Source organism: Chionomys nivalis, chromosome 7 (genome assembly GCF_950005125.1).
Source record: "Chionomys nivalis chromosome 7, mChiNiv1.1, whole genome shotgun sequence".
In the NCBI taxonomy this organism is placed as follows: domain Eukaryota; kingdom Metazoa; phylum Chordata; class Mammalia; order Rodentia; family Cricetidae; genus Chionomys; species Chionomys nivalis.
The window spans coordinates 54,788,918-54,811,508 of NC_080092.1; the positions used below are offsets into that span (position 1 = coordinate 54,788,918).

Sequence of the window (22,591 nt, forward strand, 5' to 3'; positions counted from 1 at the left end):
CGGTTTTTTTTCCCCACCATTTTGCTAAGGGATTTTTTTATTTCCTCTTTAGGAGTCTCTATCATCTTCATAAAGTCATATTAAAGATATTTTTTTCTGCTTTTTCTAGGTTAAGATGTTCAGGTCTTCCTGTTGTAGGACCATTAGGTTCTGGTGGTGCTATATTGGTCTTTAGGTTGTTGAATATTTTTTATACTGAAATCTGCCCATCCTTTCCTCTAGAGAGTTCAGGTGGGACCTTTGCTTCAGGGGATCCCTCTTCCTCCAATAGGTGATGATGGGGCCTCTCAGTTAGGTGGTCACTCTTCTTCCAGATGCAGGTGCGTCTGTGCCTCTAGTGTATACTGATACGGCTCTGGAGCACATACAATCTGTCCTGCCTGTGTGGTGTGCTGTCAGTTGTGGTTCAGAACTGGTGGGAGTTAAGCCAACCAAAGTTTGGTTTAACTTGAAGCCACTCCATCATAGAAAGCCCATTCCCTGCACTGCTTGGATGGCCAGAAAACAAGAACTGAGTAACCAGAACACTAAGATTAAACCAACCACCACTAGCTAAACATTAATTAAATGATTCTTACACTATACCTATAGACCAATATCATGTTCTAGATTCTATCAGAGAGAGTTCATTGGGCAGCAGACTGGAACAGTTGCAAAGACTAAATTGGAGGTCTCCATCAGTTTTCTCTTCTTGGATATCGGAGAACACTATGTGGGGGGGGGGCAGCAAAGATTGGAGGAGTCAAAGGGGATGGACAATGCCAGAAGACATTGGCCCACTGAATCAACTAAGCAGTGCTCACAGAGACTGAAATTGCAAGCACAGGGCCTGCATGGGTCTGTACTAAGTCTTATGCACATTTATTAGGTCTGCTTGTTTGATGTTTTTTGTGGTACTTGAAGCAGTGACAGCTGGTTTATCTGTAACTATTTTGCCTGCTCATGAACTGCTTTCCTTCTGCTGGGTTGCCTTGTCCAGACTCAATATGAAGGTTTTCAACTTCTCTTACTGTATTTTCTTTGTCATATCTGGTTTTTGTCTCTTGGAGACCTACACCTTTCTAAAGAGAAAATTATGGAGGAGTGCATCTGGGGAGGAATGGGTGTGTTAAGGGTAGTGGAAGGAAAGAAACTGTTGTTTGGATGTGTCTTATGAGAAAATCTATTTTCATTTCTTATTAATTTACTCTTTCATAAATTAAATACCGACAATAGTTTTCCCTCCCTCCTCTCCACACAGACCCTTTTTGCACCCCAATCTACATTTCTCTCTCCTATTTTCCTTCAGAAAAGTATAGGCCTCCCACAAATATCAACTAAACATGACATATCAGTAAGGATAGACAATGGCTCTCAAATTAAGACTGGAACATAAGTGTTCTAAAGTAGTCAAAAGCATCTGAAAAACCAGCACCAGTCCCTCTGTTAGAAATACCATAAAAAGTTGTACAACTATAACATATATGGAGAGGGCCTAGATTTGACACACAGACTTCCTGGTTGTCATGTAGTTGCAGTGAGACAATATGGGCCCAGGTGATTGTGTTGGTGTGGGACAATTCTGTGTTCTGTCAATTATATTTTAAATAAATGCTCATTGGCCAGTAGCCAGGCAAGAAGTATAGGTGGGACAACCAGATATGAAGTAGAGGTGGGGCAATGAGAACAGGAGTATTCTGGGAAGAAGGAAGTTTTTCCTGCAGTCCTGTCCAGACAGTGAAGAAACAGGATGTGACCTACCCTACTGAAACAGGTACCAAGTCATGTGGCTAACATAGATAAGAATAATGGGTTAATATAAGTTATAAGAGCTAATACAAAACCTGAGCTAATGGGCCAGTTTATAATTTATGGAGACTTCTGTGTGATTTCCTTTGGGACTTGCCAGCTGTAGGAACTGGGCAGGACAGAAACCCCAACAAGCAGGCCTTCATGTTACATTGTGTCTTTGATCATTATGTGTTCCATAATTTCTCTTCCCTTTCTTCAGAGGAGTCAGCACTCATCCAAAGAATGAATAAATAAAACGTGGGGCATTTATACAACAGAGTATTACTTAGAAATAAAAAAATATGAAACTTATAAACAGATATTGCAAGGATTCTAATTGGTCTTAATAATAAAAGCCCAGAGTCAGATATCAGGGTAAATGCTGAAAGATCAGAGAAGTAAAGGAGCCACTTAGAAAACTTTTATCTTTACCTATTCCTCAGACCAAAGTAGGCAAGATACTGTCTTCATAAATTCTCAGACTGAGTGAAATGCACTCTTGTCTACTCCAGCCTTATACTCCTCACTCTGCCCAGCCCTATCTGTTCCTGTCTCCACCTCCTTATTGCTGCAATTAAAGTTATGCAACTCCAAAATATTAGAATTAAAGGTGTGAACCACCTGACTCTGTTTCTGTTTGAGACTGGATCACTAATGTGAAGCCCAGAGTTGCCTTGAATTCACAGAGATCCATCTGCCTCTGCCTCCTGAGTGCTGGAACTAAAGGTGCAAGCTACCACTGCCTGGTCGCTATGACTAGCTTGTAGTTTAGCTCAGTACTCTGATCTTCTGGAAAGCTTTGTTAAATCACAAATAAAATATCACCACAGAGAGATGGGTGGAACTAGAAAAAATATCAACTTGGTCAAGGTAACCCAGACTCTGAGAGACAAACATGGTACATTAACTTTTAAGAAGGCCACACCTACTCTAACAAGTACATACACCCTAATAGTGCCACTCCCTCTAGGGTTCACTTTCTTTCAAACTAGCACAAATTCTCAAGAAATGGACAATCATGCTATAATCCATAGATCTATAGAGGCTAATTTACAAAGATTGCTGAAAAGGTGATGCATGTATCTTCCTTGGAAGGGGAAATATAACAGATATTGAGAATGAACTGGGTGCAGGTGTGGATAAAAGGCAGGATAAGGGAGATGGAGTATGGAGGGAGAGATTAATGGGAGGAACTATGTCTGAAGACCTATGATAGAACCAAACAGGTCAAAAAAATGATGCCTAATGCATCAGTTAGATGCCATCAAACACTGATGAAAATAGATGCAGAGTCCCACATAAAAACTTTAGGAAGAACTCAGTAAAGTACCAGTTTTCAATTAAAAAAGGAATCTGAAGAGTGACAATCTGATATAACATTGGCTCTTATCTAATGCTTTTCTTGAATCACACTTGCAAAGCCGTGGATGACATCACTAAGTCAGCAAGGTCTACTTCCCTACTTAACTACATTGCAAAATACCCATTTGCAAATGAAATTATTACAAAGTATGGTCTTTTGTGGGGGCACAAATGAATTTATTGTACTATATTTTGTAATGTTAGCATCAATATATTTACTAGATGAAATTAAGTAAAACTTTCAGTGTTGCCATTATAAAGAGATTTTCTTCTTACAAAGGACTCTTAGCAGGGCCTCTTTCATATCTTTGTTCCTTAGGCTGTAAATGAAGGGATTCAGCATGGGAGTCACCACAGTGTACATCATGGCTATCACAGTCTCTTTTACAGTAGAGTTGTTAGCTGAAGGACATAGATAGACACCAATAATTGTCCCATAGAACAGTGAGACCACAGACAGGTGGGAGCCACAGGTAGAGAAGACCTTGTGGATAACCCGAGCAGATGAAACCTTTAGGATGGAGCAGACAATTTTTACATAGGACACAGTGATGAATAAAAATGGAATGACCATAAAGGGCCCTGCCAAGACAAATATCATTAGTTCATTAATAAAAATATCAGAGCAGGCCAACTTAAGAAGGGCAGATATGTCACAGAAAAACTGAGGGATCACGTTGTCTTCACAGAATGACACTCTAGCCAGGAGCAGGGTGTGCAACATGGAATGCAGAATGGTAATTACCCATGACAGCAGTGCCAGACACACACAGAGCTTGGGGCTCATGATGCTGGTGTAATGAAGGGGGAAGCAGATGGCCACATAGCGGTCATAGGCCATGACCACAAGAAGGAAGTTTTCCATGTTTCCAAAAACCATGAAAAAGTACATTTGTGTCAGGCAACCCACATAGGAGATGGATGGAACTTGGCTCTGCATGTTCTTCAGCAACTTTGGCATTGTGACAAAGGAGAAAAAGAGGTCAGAGAAGGACAAATTACTGAGAAAGAAGTACATGGGTGTGTGGAGATGGGAGTCCAATAGAATGAGGATGATGATGATGAGGTTCCCCATGACAGTGGTGAGGAACATGGCCAGGAACAGGACATAGAAAAGTGGCTGATCCTCTGGGGGTATGGGCAGGTCACGAAAGATGAAGGAAGAGATGATAGTTTGGTTTTTCATTTTCATTCTTATTACCCAGTATCCTAATGAGAAAATATTAAGATCATTTTAAAAAGTGAACATATATTTTGGATATATTTGTACAAAAAAAGAGGTTTGACAATGATTATAGTGACTATACACCGAAAATCCAAATCTTGGTAATCAATATAATCATCAATAATTTTTGTCAACTTTTTCTTAAGCTCATTCTATTTCCCCTCCTTTTCAACATAGATCTATGCATTTCCTACCTAAAGTCAGATGTACTAATGTTTCTCTCTCTTGCTGCTGGCCCAACAGTTATTTGTTCATTTGTACTTTGTTGTATTTTATTTTGTATATTTATGTTATTAAAATTTTGATAATTTTTGTCCTTATAATTTTTTATAAGTTTCAAAACACCCATACTCTAATGCCTTAGATTAATAATTCAAACTCAGGTGCGTATGTCTCTGTGCACAGATGTCTGCTCCACTATTAGCTAACAATCTTATCACTGCATGTGTTGCAGGCATCAGGATCTAAAAAGCCACAAGAGAAATCCATATCTTCACTCTGTTTTCTTCCAAAGCATTTCTGAATATCCACCTCTTCAATATCTCATTGGATAGTAAAAGAAATTCAAGTTTGTGTCAGAAATCTCTGAATTTAACCCATTTATTTTTCCTTACCTTGAACTACGTCACATATTATACAGTCTTCTCTTCATTCTCCTCCTATTTCATCCATTCCTTTCTGAGATATTATATTCATATATCAGGATCACCTCTTGTCTTTATCAGAAAACAGAAGTAGATTCAATTAATATCCATGTTCTTATATCTTGAATCCTTTTCTTCTCTTTCAACATGCTTTGATTACACATTCTAACAGAAGAGTTACAACATCTCTTTTCTGATTTATTCTTCACATTATCACTTTTGCTCTGAGGAGAAGGACAAAGCTCCTATTATGAACAAAACACTGTTTAATTTTCTCACATATACAAGTGGCATTTTCCTCTACGGTCTCACAGTGACACTTGCATATTTATTTTCATCAATGCTGGGGTGAAAATTTTTCCGTCACAGTCATGCTGTGGTGGTGTAGGCCTTTAATTCCAGCTCTGGGAAGGCAGATCCAGGCTGATCTATGAGTTTGAGGCTAGCCTGGTCTACAAGATCTAGTTCCAGGACAGGCTCCCCAGGCTATAGAGAATACCTGTGTTAGGAAAAGAAATGGAACAAAGTTCTTCCGTCTCCCTTTTTAGAGGTGATAATTTATTTTTCTATCACTCATTTCATCCTTCTCCCCCTTCATTTGGTTCATCCTCATTTATGTGTAAATGGTATTAGTTATTACATACACAGTTAAGTTTACCAACTCCTCATACTAAGTAAGACCTTTATATCTCATAGCATTCTATATGTATCCAGTGCTTTAAGATACCTTCACACCTGTTGTATTCTATGTGTATTAGAGGTCTTCTATGACATCATGCTATTTGGTTATTTACCAATTTTATTAATGTCTAACTAGGGTTATGACTTGTCATGATGACTTTGCCCAGTGAATATTTTTTGTTTGGTGTTCAAACTGATATATAGTTCTTCAACTTCAATGGTAGAAAATTCCCAATTTCAAGTGAAAAACTTGACTGGTCAGCATTACATTTTACAATCTATAATGAGCATCAAAGATCTAATGTGGTATGTTTGCAATGTTAGGGCTCATCATTTGCATCACTGTTCCATAATACTGACAACTCCAAGTCATAAACATATGCTTTAAACCACAAAATGTCATTTGTAGAAAGCAAATAGGATAAAAAATTATGAATTTGGCCATTTGAATTTCTTCTGTTGAGAATTCTCTGTTCAGATCAGTGCCCCATTTTTTTATTGGGTTCATTAGCATTTTAAAGTTTAGTTTCTTGAGTTCTTTATATATTTTGGTGATCAGACCTTTGTCTGTTGCAGGGTTGGTGAAGATCTTCTCCCAGTCAGTGGGTTGCCTTTTTGTCTTAGTGACAGTGTCCTTTGCTTTACAGAAGCTACTCAGTTTCAGGAGGTCCCATTTATTCAATGTTGCCCTTAATGTCTGTGCTGCTGGGGATAAACGTAGGAAGTGATCTCCTGTACCCATATGTTGTAGAGTACTTCCAACTTTTTCTTCTATCAGGTTCAGTGTGTTCAGACTAATATTGAGGTCTTTAATCCATTTGGACTTGAGTTTTGTGCATGGTGATAGATATGGATCTATTTTCATTCTTCTACACGTTGACAACCAGTTCTGCCAGCACCATTTGTTGAAGATGCTCTCTTTTTTCCATTGAATACTTTTAGCTCAACCTCCTTAGCGATAAGGGAAATGCAAATTAAAACAACTTTGAGATACCATCTTACACCTGTCAGAATGGCTAAAATCAAGAACACCAATGATAGCCTTTGCTGGAGAGGTTGTGGAGAACGAGGCACACTCATTCATTGCTGGTGGGAATGCAAACTTGTGCAACCACTTTGGAAATCAGTGTGGCGATTTCTCAGGAAATTTGGGATCAACCTACCCCAAGATCCAGTAATACCACTATTGGGAATATACCCAAGAGATGCCACATCAAATGACAAAAGTATCTGTTCAACTATGTTCATAGCAGCATTGTTTGTAATAGCCAAAACCTGGAAACAACCTAGATGCCCTTCAATGGAGGAATGGATAAAGAAAGTGTGGAATATATACATATTAGAGTACTACTCAGCAGTAAAAAACAATGACTTCTCGAATTTTGCGTGCAAATGGATGGAAATAGAAAACACTATCCTGAGTGAGGTATCCCAGACCCAAAAAGAGGAACATGGGATGTACTCACTCATAATCGGTTTCTAGCCATAAATAAAAGACATTAAGCATATAATGTGTGATCCTATAGAAGTTAAATAAGAAAGTGAACCCAAAGAAAATCATATAGTCATCCGCATGGAGAGGGGGAAGTAGACAAGATTGCAGGGCAAAAACTGGGAACTTGCGGGTGAGGTGGCATGGGGCAAAGGGGAAATGGGATGAGAAATATGAGAAGGGGAGGATGGGAGGAGCTCGGGGGATTGGGATGGTTGGGATATAGGAAGGATGGATACGGGAGCAGCGAAGTATATATCCTATCTAAGGGAGCCATCTTAGGGCTGGCAAGAGACTTGACTCTAGAGGGGTTCGCAGGTGTCCAGGAATATGTCCCCAGCTGGTACCTTGGGCAACTAAGGAGAGGGAACCTGAAATGACCCTATCCTATACTGATGAATTTCTTGCATATCACCTTAGAACCTTCATCTGGCGATGGATCGAGGTAGAGACAGATTCTCAATTTGGAGCAACGGTCTGAGCTCTTAAGGTCCAAATGAGGAGCAGAAGGAGGGAGAACAAGAGCAAAAAATCAGGACCACGAGGGATGCACCCACCCACTGTGACAGTGGAACTGATTTATTAGGAGCCCACCAAGGCCAGCTGGTCTGGGACTGAATAAGCATGGGTTGATTCCGGACTCTCTGAGCATGGCGGTCAATGAAGACTGATGAGAAGCCAAGGACAATGGCACTAGGTTTCAATCCTAATACATGAACTGGCTTTGTGGGAGCTTAGCCTGTTTAGAAGCTCACCTTCCTGGACGTAGATAGAAGACCTTCGTCTTCCCGCAGGGCAGAGAATTTGGACTGCTCTTCAGTATCGAGAGGGAGGGGGAATGGTGTGGGGGGAGGAGAAGAGGAGTGGGGATAGGGGGAGGGGAGTGGGGGGAGGGGGCAATATTTGGGAGGAGGGGAGGGAAATGGGAAACGGGGAGCAGGTGGAAATTTTAATTAAAAAAGAATAAAAAAATAAATAAAAGAAAAAAAAAAAATTATGAATTATAAAAAATAAGGTACAAATTTACTTTGGAAACTTCACTAAATTTATTCCTCAGTTGATTATTCTCTCTGTGATGGTTGATTTACACATCAAATGGATTAAGTCCAATACCAATTATGGATATTTGGTGGTAATAATATATCCTATAAATATCATTAAAATGAACAGATTTTGCCTTATAAAACTAACACTTCATAACATGAACTTCATTCAGTCAGATGAAAGAAATAGGGGAAGAGGATAAAACACTATAGAAAAAATTTGCATTTTTGCCTTAGATATAAGTCTATAACCTCCACTCTTCTCAGAGACCCTAATATTTAGATAGTTTTCAAATTTTCTCATTTTCTCATTACCAGTCACTAATCTATACAGTTGGTATTTTAAGTCACATGCTTGTGCACACACACACACAAACACACACACACACAATGTTGACCTCTAACATGCAACAGTCCTGACTCTTTCCTGAACATTAGATTTACTGGTATGTACCACCATTCCCAGTTTCCGCCTCTTCTATAAATGAATAGTACCTTTGTGTTATGTAGGAATGTGTACACAGATCCCAATCCAGAGAAATCACCACCAACTGTCACTAATGATGGGATCATGGAGTAAAAGCGTTATTTACATGTTAAACCCACCATTTTCAAATTAAACAGTACCAAGGAATACCAAAGGATATGTTTCTAAGCATTGGTATACCTAAAAATTATCTTAGATTATGTAGAAGAACTGGTTTTGATTATAGGAATATCATTTTATATTAGCACCTAAATGATATTATGTCCTGATTGATGGGCTGAACTTAGAAGCAATCACAGATATAAACACTAAAGCACAGATTTGTGAACTTGAACAGATAAAATGAATCATCATCTTCGGTAGGACACTCTTCAGAGTTTGCTAAAATCCCACAATGAAAATTATTGTAAACCATTCAGCACTAGAACAGTAAACTCTATCTCACAGTACTACTCTTGCATTTAAGTAGTATGGTATTGAGAGAAAACTACATACTGAGTAATTGTAATAATGCCATCAATATGGAAGCTGTTATATGATGGCCATGAAATATTCACAGTGTGATAAATTTTTGGGAGACAATGAAAAGAAGAAAGCTACTGTACCTGGAAAACTGCCCTGCATGGCACTCGAAATTCATGTGGATTGACAGCAAGACACACTCTTATTTTTCTGCATGTACCCAGCTCTGCTGAGGCTGAGTCAAAGTTTTAGGTTCAGGATCCCACTCACCTTTATTCGCAGACACAGCGGCTAGTGGCTTCTCTACTCATTACCTATCTGCCCATCTCTACTCACATCCTCCTGTAGCCATTCCTGGGCCTTAGGGTCCCTGTATCCCTTAGGAATCCAGATACAATATAACTAATTAAACACATAGTAATTGCCCAGTTTCTTCCTAGGACCAATTTACCTTAGTGATCTCTAGTGGAGACCAATTATTGCGCTGAACATTCCTTCCTACAACAAGGAGAAGGTAGAATTTAAAGAATAAGAGCAAACAAAAGAAATAAACATATGCATGATGTGGGTTTCCCCTATGTATGCTATGAATATATATTAATACTATTTGTTAGTAAAGAAGCTGCTTTGCCCTATGGCAGAACATAATATAGGTAGGAAAGAAAACTAAATTGAGTTCAAGGAGAATGAAGGTGGAGCCATACAGATGCCATATAGCTGCTGAAGGGAATCTGCTGAGGACACCAGAATCTTACCAGTAAGGTACAGCCTCGTGGCGATACACAGATTAATAGTAATGGGTTAATTTAAGAAGCAATAGATGGAGGTTCTATGGTGATATTCAAGATATTCATCAGTGTGACTACGGGACAAGGCCAATTCAGGCACCCTCTCCTCTGCTGCCCAAGGACTTAGCTGAGCACATCCCCGTGGACACCTGGGATCCCCTCTAGAGCCAAGTCTCTTGTCAACCCTAAAATGGCTCCCTTAATTAAGATATCTTCTTCCCTGCTCCTATATCTGCCCTTCCACCATCTCAATTCTTCCACTCTCCCAAGCTCTCCCCAATCCTTCCCTTCTCCCTCTCTCTCCCCCCTCCCCTTCCTCCCACCCCACCCTGACCCCCATGTTTCCAACTTATGCCCGGTGATCTTATCTGATTTCCAGAAGGATCTATATATGGGTTTTTTTGTTGTTGTTCACCTTATTATTTGGATTCTCTAGGCTTGTGAACTACAGACAGAAGCAAACAGCATTCATAGTAGCCCGTGACCTTATAAGCCTTGCTCATCTAGATTCCTCCATCAGAGAGTTACTCATTTGGTGGCTTGGCCTTATGAATATCAGTAGTCATCTGCTACATATTCTTATGGATCTCAATTCAGGCACTTTTCTGACACTTGCCTTTTCTTAGCAACATTCCTTACTCACAGAGGAATATACCATAGCTTATCTTCTCCCCTTCACTCTACAGCCAGAACCACATGCCTGAAGCTGCCAAGTTCTGTTACCGGTTGTTCAAATACACCTTCACTAGCTTTCTCTTTTCAAAGGTATTTTTCATAGCCTAAACTTGGCTGTCCTTGAACTTATTCTGTAGACCAGGCTGACCTCAAACTCAGAGATCTGCCAGTTTCTACCTTAAGAGTGCTAGGATTAAAGTTGTGCACCATCACACCCAGCTGTAAGTTTTTCTTTAAATTCCTTTTCACAGGTTGGAAACTTATCTGGGTGGGATCTTGCCCTAAGGTCACCACACTATTCATTCAATTTAATATCAGGTTTTTTTTTTTATCCGTTTTCTCCTAGAACATACAATTTAATCCCACTTCCTGATGCTCCATTCTTCCTCAAACTGTGAATTTTGTATTTTCATTTTCTCACCCTCCTTCTTTTCATTATAAATATTTATTAAAGTTAACAACAATAACCACATAACAGAGTCAGTCCTGTGCAGTTTAAGCTTTCCTCTGCCAATGCAATTAATCGAAATCTCTTCACTTTACCCTTAGGCAACTTTTTCAGAAAAAGAAAAAACAAATAGCCACGTTCTTCACCAAACTATCATAGAACCAGTCTTTTTTTTTTTTTTTTTTTTTTTTTGATTTTCGAGACAGGGTTTCTCTGTAGTTTTTGGTGCCTGTCCTGGAACTAGCTCTTGTAGACCAGGCTGTCCTCGAACTCACAGAGATCTGCCTCTGCCTCCCCAGTGCTGGGATTAAAGGCGTGCGCCACCACCGCCCGGCTAGAACCAGTCTTTAACACATACTAACATTGTTCTCCTCCAAAATCTCTTAATCCAGCCTCAACAGTTCAAATAGCCCTCAGCACCACTGCCTTCTACGCTCATAGGATGGCCCATTTAGATCCACTTAAATTGTCCCACTACTTTTTAAATCCATGCTCCCACAGACCATATTCCTCTAAACAAAATCATTCTCAGTCCAATCACAGAAATACCTCAATCCCTGGTACTAACTTCTGTCTTAGGATTTCTATTGCTGTGAAGAGACCCTATGACCATGGGAACTCTTATAAAGGACAACATTTAATTGGGGTTGGCTTACATTCAAAGGGATAGTTCATAATCACCATGGATGGTGACATGTAGGCACACATGGTGTTGGAAAAGCTGCTCAGAGTTATACGTCTTGATTTGCAAGCAGTAGAACCAGTCTGTACCATATTGGTGTAGCTTGAGGATAGGAAACCTTGGAGTCCAACCCAAAGGGACAAACTTCCTCCCACAAGGCCACACCACCTACAGGAAATCCACATCTCCTAGTAGTGCCACTCCCTATAGGGAAATTTTCTTTCAAACCACTATAGGCAACCATCCACACTGTCTTCCCACCCAGTGATGTGGGATTCTCCTCTGTATTCAGTGAAATGTCATTGCTTAATAAAATGTCTGATTTGGGCCTATTGCAGCATGTAGTAGGGCGAGGTAGGAATTTTAAGCAGATAGAGTAAGAAAGAAGGCAGAGTCAGCGAGATGCCATGTAGCTGCCAAAGGAGAAAGTTGAACCAGGAAACTTACCAGTGAACCACAAGAAGATTGATTTTTAATATGATTGCCATTTTTACTATGTTAATCCTACCTATCCAAGAGCATGGGAGATCTTTCCATTTTCTAATGTCTTCTTCAGTTTCTTTCTTCAATAACTTAAAAAGTTCTTGTCAGCTAGGTCTTTCACTTCTTTGGTTAGCTTTACCCCAAAATATTTTATATTATCTGTGTTTATTATAAATTGTGATGTTTCTCTGATTAATACCATGTCTAGTTTTCATTAGAGAGGGCTCATTGGGCAGCAGATTGAAACAGTTGACGAGACTAAAAGCCAGAGATTTTGTAGAGAGAGTCTAAATTGGAGGTCTCCATCAGTTTTCTCTCCTTGGATATCAGGGACACTTATGCAGGGGTGAGGGGAGAAATTACTGGAGGAGTCAAAGGGGATGGATGATGCCAGAAGACCTTGACACACTGAATCAATTAAGCAAGGCTCACAGAGACTGACACTTGCAAGCACAGGTCCTGCATGGGTCTGTACCAGGTCCTCTGCACATATATTAGGGCTGTAGGTCTGATGTTTTTATGGTACTTGAAACAGTGAGAGCTGATTTATGTCTAACATTTTTACTTGCTCACAGACTTCTTTCCTTTTATTGGGTTGCCTTGTCCAGCCTCAGTATGAGGGACTTCACCTTCTCTTACTGTACCTTCTTTTATCACAGTTGGTTTTTGTCTCTTGGAAACCTGCACCTTTCTGAAGTAGAAATCTGGGGTGAATGGGATGAATGGGTAAATTAAGGATATTGAAAGGAGAGAAACTGTGATTTGGATGTGTCTTATGAGAAAATCTATTTTCACTTCTTTTTAATTTTTATTAATTTATTCTTTCATAAATTAAATCCTGACAATAGTTTTTCCTCCCTCCTTTCCACAAAGACTCTTCTCCCACCCCACTCTCCATCTCTTTCTTCAATATTCCCTTCAGAAAAGTGTAGGCCTCCCATGATATCAACCAAACATGAAATATCAAGTTTCAATAAGACTAGACAATGCCTCTCAAATTAAGGCTGGGTGAGGCAACCCAGTAGGAGGAAAAGGGTTCCAATACAGTCAAAAGCATCAGAAACAACAGCCCTACCCCCTGTATTAGGAGTCCCATAAAACACCAAGTTGTACAACTATAACATATATGCAGAGGGCTTGGGTTAGACACACAGACTTCCTGGTTGCCATTTAGTTGCAATGAGACAGTATGAGCCCAGGCTAGTTGATTATGTAGGTTTCCTTATTGTGTCTTTGTCCCTTAATATTCCACAATTCCTCCTCCTCTTTTTCCATAGGATTCATCCCTCAGGCAAAGAATAAATAAAAAATAGGCATTTATACAATGGAGTATTACTTAGAAATAAAAAAATAACATTATGAAATTTGTAGGCAGATATTGCATAGATTCTAGTTGGTCTTAATAGAAAAAAACTGTAGTCAGATATCAAGGTAAATATTAAATCTCAGAGAAGTAAAGGAGCCACTAGAGAGAACTTTGATCTTTATCTAATCTTCAGACCAAAGTAGGCAAGATACTATCTCAATAAATCCTCAAACTGAATGCAATGCACTCCTATCTACTACTGTTTTATATTCCTTACTCTGCCCAGTCATATCCCTTCCTGTCTCCACCTCCTTATTGCTGGAATTAAAGTTATGTGACTCCAAAATATTAGGATTAAAGGTGTGAGACACCTGACTTTGTTTCTTTTTGATACTGGATCAGTAAAGTGAAGCCCAGAGTTGCCTTGAACTCACAGAGATCCATATGCCCCTGTCTCCTGAGTGCTGGACTTAAGGTGCATGCCACCACTGCCTGGTCTTTATGGCTAGCTAGTATTTTAGCTAGTAGTTAAGTTTAGCTCTTTACTCTGATCTTCTGGAAAGCATTATTTTTTAGATTATGAACAAAATAGCACCACAGGAAGATGGGTGGAACTAGAAAAAAATCAAATTGTGCAAGGTAATCCAGACCCAGAAAGACAAACATGCTATTTACTCCCTTGAAGGTAAATATTAATATTGTCTTCATGTTTATATTGCTAGAAGAAACACCATGACCACAGGAACTTTTTATAAAAGACAACGTTTAATTGGGGTAGCTTACATTTTCAGAGTTTTAGTCCATTAAACTCATGATGGGACATGGATGTTTACATGCAGAGATAATGCTGGAGAAGGAGGTGAGGTATCTACATCTTGATGAACAGGTGTCAGGATGTAAACTGTAATATTGGGCACAGCTTGAAAATAGGTAATCCAACAGAGCCACACTTCTTTGAACATGGCCACAACTACTTTAGCATGTCCATATACCCTAATAGTGCCACTACCTCTAGGGTTCATTTTCTTTCCCACTAGCACAAACTCTCAAGTAAAGAACAATCATGCTACTATCCACAGATCCAGGGAGGCCAAGTTACAAGGATAGCTCAATGGAAGATGCATGACTCTCCCTTGGAAGGGGAAATATAATAGATATTGAGGATTAACTGGGTGCAGGTGGGGATGGGAAAAGGCTGGATGGAGGGAGAAAGTACTTGGAAGGACAACTGGAAATAGGGACATTCGGTGGCAGGGTAAAAACTTAATAAAATGGAAACTCTCAGGAATCAATTAGGGTGATGCAACCTAAGACTCCTAGGATATGGAGCCTGAACCAGCCATCTCCTATAATCAGGCAAGATCTATAGTAGAGAGATTGGGAAACTAACCCAACCACAAAATTTCTTATCTGTATTTTTTTTTCTGACAACAAGATGTACTGATATAAAAGTGGCACAGAATAAACAGAAGTAGCCAACCAACTGGTCCAGTCTGAGACCCATGCCATGAGAGAAGCATACCCCTTTAATTGCCTGGAGAAAGAAAAGCCAGAAGCCTAATGGACTAAAGGAATATGAATGAACCAAACAGACCAGAAAAATGTAAATAAAATGATTCCTAATGAATTGGTTAGTCTACATTAAACAACTGATGAAAATAGATATAGAAACCCACAGCTAAACATTAAGGAAAACTCGGTGAAAATCTTTTTTCAACTAAAAAACAGAATCTAAGGAATAAAAGTCTAATGCAACAGTGGCTCTTATCTAATGATTTTCCAGATGCACACTTGCAAGGCAGTGGGTTATGTCACTGTGATGGATGGATTTGACTTTATTGATATAAATTTAAGGTCAATCTTGTTATATGTATTTGTATTTCTGACCTTGACTAAGGTATTGTGATTGTGTAGTTCATGTAAAAATGTAATGTATATAGGTTGTTAATGGATAATCATTAATAATAGTCAAGTTTGTAGTCATGTTTGTTAGATTTTCTAGATGTACATAGATATATTTTAGATAGACACTTTTCATATCTTTCACAGACTACAGAATATGGCATTTTTAAACGTTTTAATAACTTAGGACTTTTCATGACAATGAGACACTCTGCTCCTGGCAGCACCAATCTACTTCAAGAGGAAGATGGGCATCGAAGAGGATCCTTATGGAGTTTGATAGCCATTTGGACAAGAAACTGCTCTTGCCTGGACATTTTTACTCCACTTTGTAATATTAGCATCAATATATTGACTAGATGAAATTAAGTAAAACTCCAATGTTGCCATTATAAAGAGATTTTCTTCTTGCAAAGGATGCTTATCAGTGCCTCTTTAATATCGCTGTTCCTCAGGCTGTAGATGAACGGGTTAAGCATTGGAGTCACCACTGTGTACATCAATGCCATGACAGTCTCATTGACAGTAGAATAATTGGCTGATGGACATAGGTAGAGACCTATAATTGTCCCATAGAACAGTGAGACCACAGACAGGTGGGAGCCACAGGTGGAGAAGACCTTGTGGATAACCCGAGCAGATGAAACCTTCAGGATGGCACAGACAATTTTTACATAGGACACAATGATGAGTAAGAATGGTATAACAACAATGGGTCCTACCAAGACAAATATCATTAGTTCATTAATAAAAATGTCAGAGCAGGCCAACTTGAGCAGGGCAGATATTTCACAGAAAAAATGAGGTATCACATTGTCCTCACAGAATGGCAATCTAGCAAGAAGTAGGGTGTGCAGCATGGAATGCAGCATGGTAATCACCCAGCACAGCACTACCAGACCCACACAGAGCTTGGGGCTCATGATGCTGGTGTAATGAAGGGGGAAGCAGATGGCCACATAACGGTCATAGGCCATGATCATAAGAAGGAAGTTTTCCATGTTTCCAAAAACTATGAAAAAGTACATTTGTGTAAGGCAACCTACATAAGGGATAGATGGAACCTGGCTCTGCATATTCTCCAGCATCTTCGGCATTGTGACAGAGGAAAAGCAGAAGTCAGAAAAAGACAAATTACTAAGAAAGAAGTACATGGGTGTGTGGAGATGGGAGTCCAGTAGAATGAGGATGATGATGATGAGATTCCCCATGAGAGTGGTGAGGTACATGGCTAAGAACAAGGTATAGAACAGTGGCTGATGCTCTGGGGGGATGGGCAGGCCCCAGAGGATAAAGTGAGAGGTGACAGTTTGGTTTTTCATTATTATTCTTATCATCCAGTATCCTAAGGGGAAAATATTAGGATCCTTTTAAATTAAAATAAAATTAACATGTATTTTGGATATGTTTGTACAAAAAGAGATCTAACAATATTTGTAGTGACTATATCCTCAATCTCCAAATGTCTGTAATCATTTTAATTATCAATGATTTTTTCAACTTCTTATTATACTGATTCCATTTCCCAACCTTTTCAACAGATATCTGTGTATGTTTTACTGCAAGTCAGATATGCTAATGTTTTTCTCTCCTGATGCCTGCTCAACAGTTGTTTGTTCATTTATAATTTGCTGTATGTTATTTTGATAATCTTTCTCCTCAAAATTTTATACAAGTTTCAAGAAAAACACACACATACCAATGCCATAGATTACCACTCTATAATGAACATCAGCAATATAATGTAGTATATTTGCAGTGCCAGGGCTATTTATTTGCATCATGGTTCCACAATAATGACAACTCCAAGTCATATACATATACTTTAATCCACAATATGTCATTTGCGGAAAACAAATAGTATGAAAAATTTTATGTATTTATAAAGAAGGAAAAAGGTTACTTTGGAACCTTCACTTAAGTTACTCCTCAGATGACTATCCTCTCTGTGACAGTGGATTTACACATTCAGTGGGCTAAGTCCAATACCAATTTTAAACATATTATTGTTGGTAATGATAAATTCTATAAATGTCATTAAAATATGCATATTTTATGTAAAACAACTAACATTTCATAGCATGAGCTTCATTCAATCAGATGAAAGAATTAGGGGAGGAGGATAAAACACTATAGAAAAATTTTGCATTTTTGCCTTAGATAGAAGTCTATTACCTCTACTCTTCTCAGAGACCCCAATATTCTACACCATTTTCAAATGTTCATATTATCAGCTGCTAATTTATGCAGTCATTATCTAAGTCACATTCATGTGCACACACACACATACACACAGAAGACTGGCCTCAAACATGAAACACCCCTCACTCCTTCCTGAACACTAGGATTACAGGTATGTACCACCATCCCCAGTTTCTCATTCTCCTATAGATGAACAGCACCTTTGTTTTATGGAAGCAAGTGTACATAGATCACAATCCAGAGAAATCTCCACCTACTGTTACCAATGATGGTCTAATGGAATACATAACTTATTTATATGTTAAGTCCATCATTCTCAAATTAAACAGTACCCTGAAACACCAAGGAATATGTTTCTAAGAGCTAATACTTCTACATATCTTCTTGGATTATGTAGAATGACTGGTTTTGATTATAGGGATAACATTTTACATTAGCACCTAAATGATATTATGTCTCGTTGGTGGATTTCACTTAGGCACAATCACAGATGTAACCATTAAAACATAGATTTGTAAGCTTGTACATATAAAATGGATCATCATCTTGGGTATGACACTCTCCAAACTTTACTAAGAAAGAACAGCAGAAAGTAAAGTAAACCATTCAGCACTAGGGCAGTGAACTCCAACTCAAAGTATGTTTTTTTTTAATTTAAATGGTATGGTATTGAGAGAAAATTACATAATGAGTAAATGTAATGAAGCCATCAATGTGAATACTGTTATATGATCACCATGAAACATTCAAAGTGTGATAAATTCTTGAAAGACAGTGAAAAGAAGAATGCTACTGTACCTGGGAGAATGTCCTTCATGGCACTCAAAATACATGTGGTTTGATAACAAGAAACATACTTATTTTTTTCTCAATGTACCCAGCTATACTGAGGCTGAGTCAAAGCTTCAAGTTCAGAATCCTGCTCACCTTCATTTTATTATGCAGACGCAGGACTAGTAACCTGTGTACTCATTACCTATCTTATCTACTCATTCCTTCTAACATTCCCCTGTGGCCATTTCTGGGCCATAAGGGCCCTCCATCCCTCAGGAGTCCAGATACTGTATAACTCATTAACAATATAGTAATTACCCAGTTCCTTCCTAGGATCAATTAACCTCAGGGATCTCTAGTGGAGATCAATTATAGACACTGATCACTCCTTCCTTCACTAATGAGAAAGTAGAATTAAAGAATAACAACAAAAAAGAAATAAACATCTGTATGGTTGACTTTCCCATATGTATGTTGTGAATATGTCTTATTACTATTTGTTAATAAAGAAAATGCTGTGGCCTATGGTAGAACATAATATATGTAGGAGAGAAAACTAAACTGAATGCAGTGAGAATGAAGGCAGAGTCAGGCAGATGCCATATAGCTGCAGAAGGAGAAAGATACCAGAAGCTTACCAGTAAACCACAGCTTCGTGGTGATACACAGATTAATAGCTATGGGTTAATTTAAGATGTAAGAGCTAGCTAGAAATATGCCTGAGCCATTGGTGAAACAGTATTGTAATTAATATAGCTTCTCTGTGATTATTTGGGTCTGCGTAGATGGTAACAAATGTACAGTCTCCAGTTACTTATGCGATCCCAAGAAACCTAAAAAAGTTGGAAATATGCATACTCATTGACTTTTAAAGTAATGTGATGTGGGAGGGTCTTCTGTTTTGTGTTGATTTCATTGGTTAATAAAGAAACTGCCTTGGCCATTTGGTAGGCCAGCCCTTAGGTGGGTGGAGTAGACAGAACAGAATGCTGGGAGGAAGAAGGGAAGTGAGGTCAATCGCCATGCCTCTCCTCTCTGGGCCAGATGCCATGGATCCAGCCACCAGGTCAGGCATGCTGAATCTTTCCCAGTAAGCCACCTCCTCATGGTGCTACACACATTAATAGAAATAGGTTAATCAAGATATGAGAATTATTTTTATTATTATTTTTTTATTAATTAATTTATTTAATTATTAAAGATTTCTGCCTCTTCCCTGCCACCACCTCCCATTCCCTCCCCCTCCCCCAATCAAGTCTTCCTTCCTCCTCAGCCCAAAGAGCAAGCAGGTTTCTCTGCCCTGTGGGAGGTCCAAGGACCACCCACCTCCATCCAGGTCTATTAAGGTGAGCATCCAAACTACCTGGGCTCCCACAAAGCCATTACGTGCAATAGGATCAAGAACCCATTGCCATTGTTCTTCAGTTCTCAGTAGTCCTCATTGTCCATTATGTTCAGCGAGACCGGTTTTGTCCTATGCTTTTTCAGACCCCGGCCAGCTGGCCTTGGTGAGTTCCCGATAGAACATCCCCATTGCCTCAGTGTGTGGGTGCACCCCTCGCAGTCCTGAGTTCCTTGCTCGTGCTCACTCTCCTTCTGCTCCTCCTTTGGATCGTGAGACTTCAGTCCAGTGCTCCAATGTTGGTCTCTGTCTCTGTCTTCTTTCATCGCCTGATGAAAAGAGATGGAAGAGAGACTCTCAGGCATTGAAGAGACAACAGAGGAAATAGGTTCATTGGTCAAAAAAATATTAAAGCCAGCAAAGTCATAGCACAAAACATCCAGGAAATCTGGGACACCATGAAAAGACTGAACCAAAGAATGATAGGGACAGAAGAACAAGAATTCCAGGTCAAAGACACACAAAATATATTCCTCTATTGTCTCTTCAATGCCTGCTCGTGTACATCAGAAACTTTAAAGATCCAGCCTCTAAGGTTTCCTCTCAGAGCTCTAAAGAAGGGCTCCATAATAAGTGAAAGGCACTAAAATCTGATGGCTTAGAAGTCATAATATATTCTTTCCATCCAAAAAAAAAAAAAGATATGAGAATTAGCCAAGAAAAGGCTAGAACTAATGGGCCAGGCAGTGTTTAAAAGAATACAATTTGTGTGTTGTTATTTCCGGGGCAAAGGTAGCTGTGCGGGAGCTGTGCAGGACAAAAAGCAGGCCTGCCTGCAGCTCCTTCTACAGTAATAAACAGGCTCCTGCTTGACTGGAACCTACCTTTTTAGAGGTAGAAATGAAGTAGATGACTAGGAAAGCACCCCAAGTAACCAGGCATTATTTTCATTGCTAATGGCTTAAACGGTCTCACACAAGAAAAAATTACATAAGAAGCCATGGATAGTTTGAAAATTTTGGCCTTGATTCTTGCCTTTATCCTCTAAGCCAACTCTCCAGACCATCCTACAGTAGTTTTTAAGTACAAATGGGATGAAACTGTAGAAAATCACACACACTGGCATGGCTTCCAAATACAACATCTCAATACAACTTGATTGCCTACTTGCTAAAGGATTTCCAACTTATACTCAATCTTCTGGAAAAATTTAATCTTCATCAATCAACTGTCTATGTGTGCCAATGAAAAGAGCAGGAATATGGTGGTGGTGTTTGTTTTCTTTACTCTTTCGAGGTCCTGCCAGCCAGGTCCCAAATAAATCACACGTGGAAGCTTATTCTTAATTATAATGCACAGGCTTAGCTTGGCTTGTTTATGCCATCTTACCTTAACTTAAATTATCCCATCTAATTTTTGCTTCTGGGTTTTTTTCCTTTTTTATTCTAGCATACCTTTTCTTTCCTTTTTACTGTTTCTGACTCTGTAGTGGGGTGGCAGACTCCTTTATTCCTCTTCCTTCCTCTCTCTTTCCATGATCTATCTTTATGATCCTCTCATATTTCTCCTTCTATTTATTCTCTCTTCCTGCCAGCCCTGCCTATTCTTTCTGCTGCCTTATTATTGGCTATTCAGTTCTTTATTATACCATCTGGTTTTGCAGGCAGGCAGAGTAACATGGCTTCACATAGTTAAACAAATACAACATAAACAAAGACAATACAACTTAAAATAATATTCTACAATAATATGGCAAGCAGATACCTGGCTCAATGCTTCCTTCAGCCAAAAGAAAAGTAATCCATGTTCCTCCGCCTGTTCATTCACTTGGTCTTCTTACCTATAAAAACCATGATGGTACCTTCTACCCCCCTTACCTCAACCTCTCTGCATATATGTGACTTGCAAATTCCCTGTTCTATGAGTTTATCATTAATCATGAGGCCATTGGTGACATTTCTAATTCCTTCCTTTATTGTAGTCCTGAGCTTGGTAGTCAACTGTGACAAAGTTCTGTACATGATTATGAAACACAAATTTTCAACTCCAAGAATCTTGATCCTTATTTATTTAATGTTATTGAGTTCCTACAGATGAGTAACTTTTGTTTATGAATGTGAAAATAGTAAGTGGGATCTACTAATGTATCAAATATTTTAGGCAGAGTGCTGCCTGCTCTAGTTGTGTAAAAGATCCATATTTTGCTTGCTAACCTAATGGTTTCAGTTACTCCAAGAAGAATAATGTGTCTAATCTGTATTTTGATTAACATGAAAAGCAAAAGTGATTTTATGGTGGTTTAAGTTTCATTCAATGATATATAAGGATTGTGAAGTTCACTTATATAAGGATATTATATAGTTTTATTATTTTTCAGTGTCTTTGGGTTATTGTAGAGGTTCAAGTTTATCCTTGTTTATTGATGCTCTATTCACAATAGTTAGAAACAAAAACAATACAGATATCTTCAACTGATGGGTAATAAAAATATGGTGCATATATGCTATGGGATTTTATTCAATTGTACAATACCATTTTTGGATTTAGGTTGTTTGCTTTCTTGATTATTTTTAGTTTTTGTATATTCTAAATATTAATTGCCAGTCACATGTATAGTTCGCAATTATTTTCTCCCAACCTATATGCAACTTCCAGTATATTTCTGGTGTGGGAAGTCCATCTGTTTGTGTGTTGATTTTCTTGATTAATGAATAGAGAAACTGCTTTGAGCCTATAGCACAGTAGAAAACTAAACTGAACACTGGTAAAAAGAAAGCAGAGTCAGTAAGAAGCCATGTAGACCCACCAGACACAGATGCCAGA

The 22,591-nt window shown here is 38.8% G+C and overlaps 2 protein-coding genes across 2 annotated transcripts; both read right to left on the reverse strand.

Annotated features, from left to right (window-relative positions):
* Positions 1-3,385: 3,385 nt before the first annotated feature.
* On the reverse strand, positions 3,386-5,608 carry LOC130877283 (olfactory receptor 1468-like). Its single transcript, XM_057774424.1, has 2 exons — positions 5,583-5,608; positions 3,386-4,316 (listed from the first exon to the last, which is right to left on the reverse strand). Exons 1-2 carry the CDS (start codon positions 5,606-5,608, stop codon positions 3,386-3,388), a joined length of 957 nt encoding a protein of 318 aa, XP_057630407.1.
* Positions 5,609-15,839: 10,231 nt separating this feature from the next.
* On the reverse strand, positions 15,840-16,787 carry LOC130877290 (olfactory receptor 1468-like). Its single transcript, XM_057774431.1, has one exon. It carries the CDS (start codon positions 16,785-16,787, stop codon positions 15,840-15,842), a length of 948 nt encoding a protein of 315 aa, XP_057630414.1.
* Positions 16,788-22,591: the final 5,804 nt, after the last annotated feature.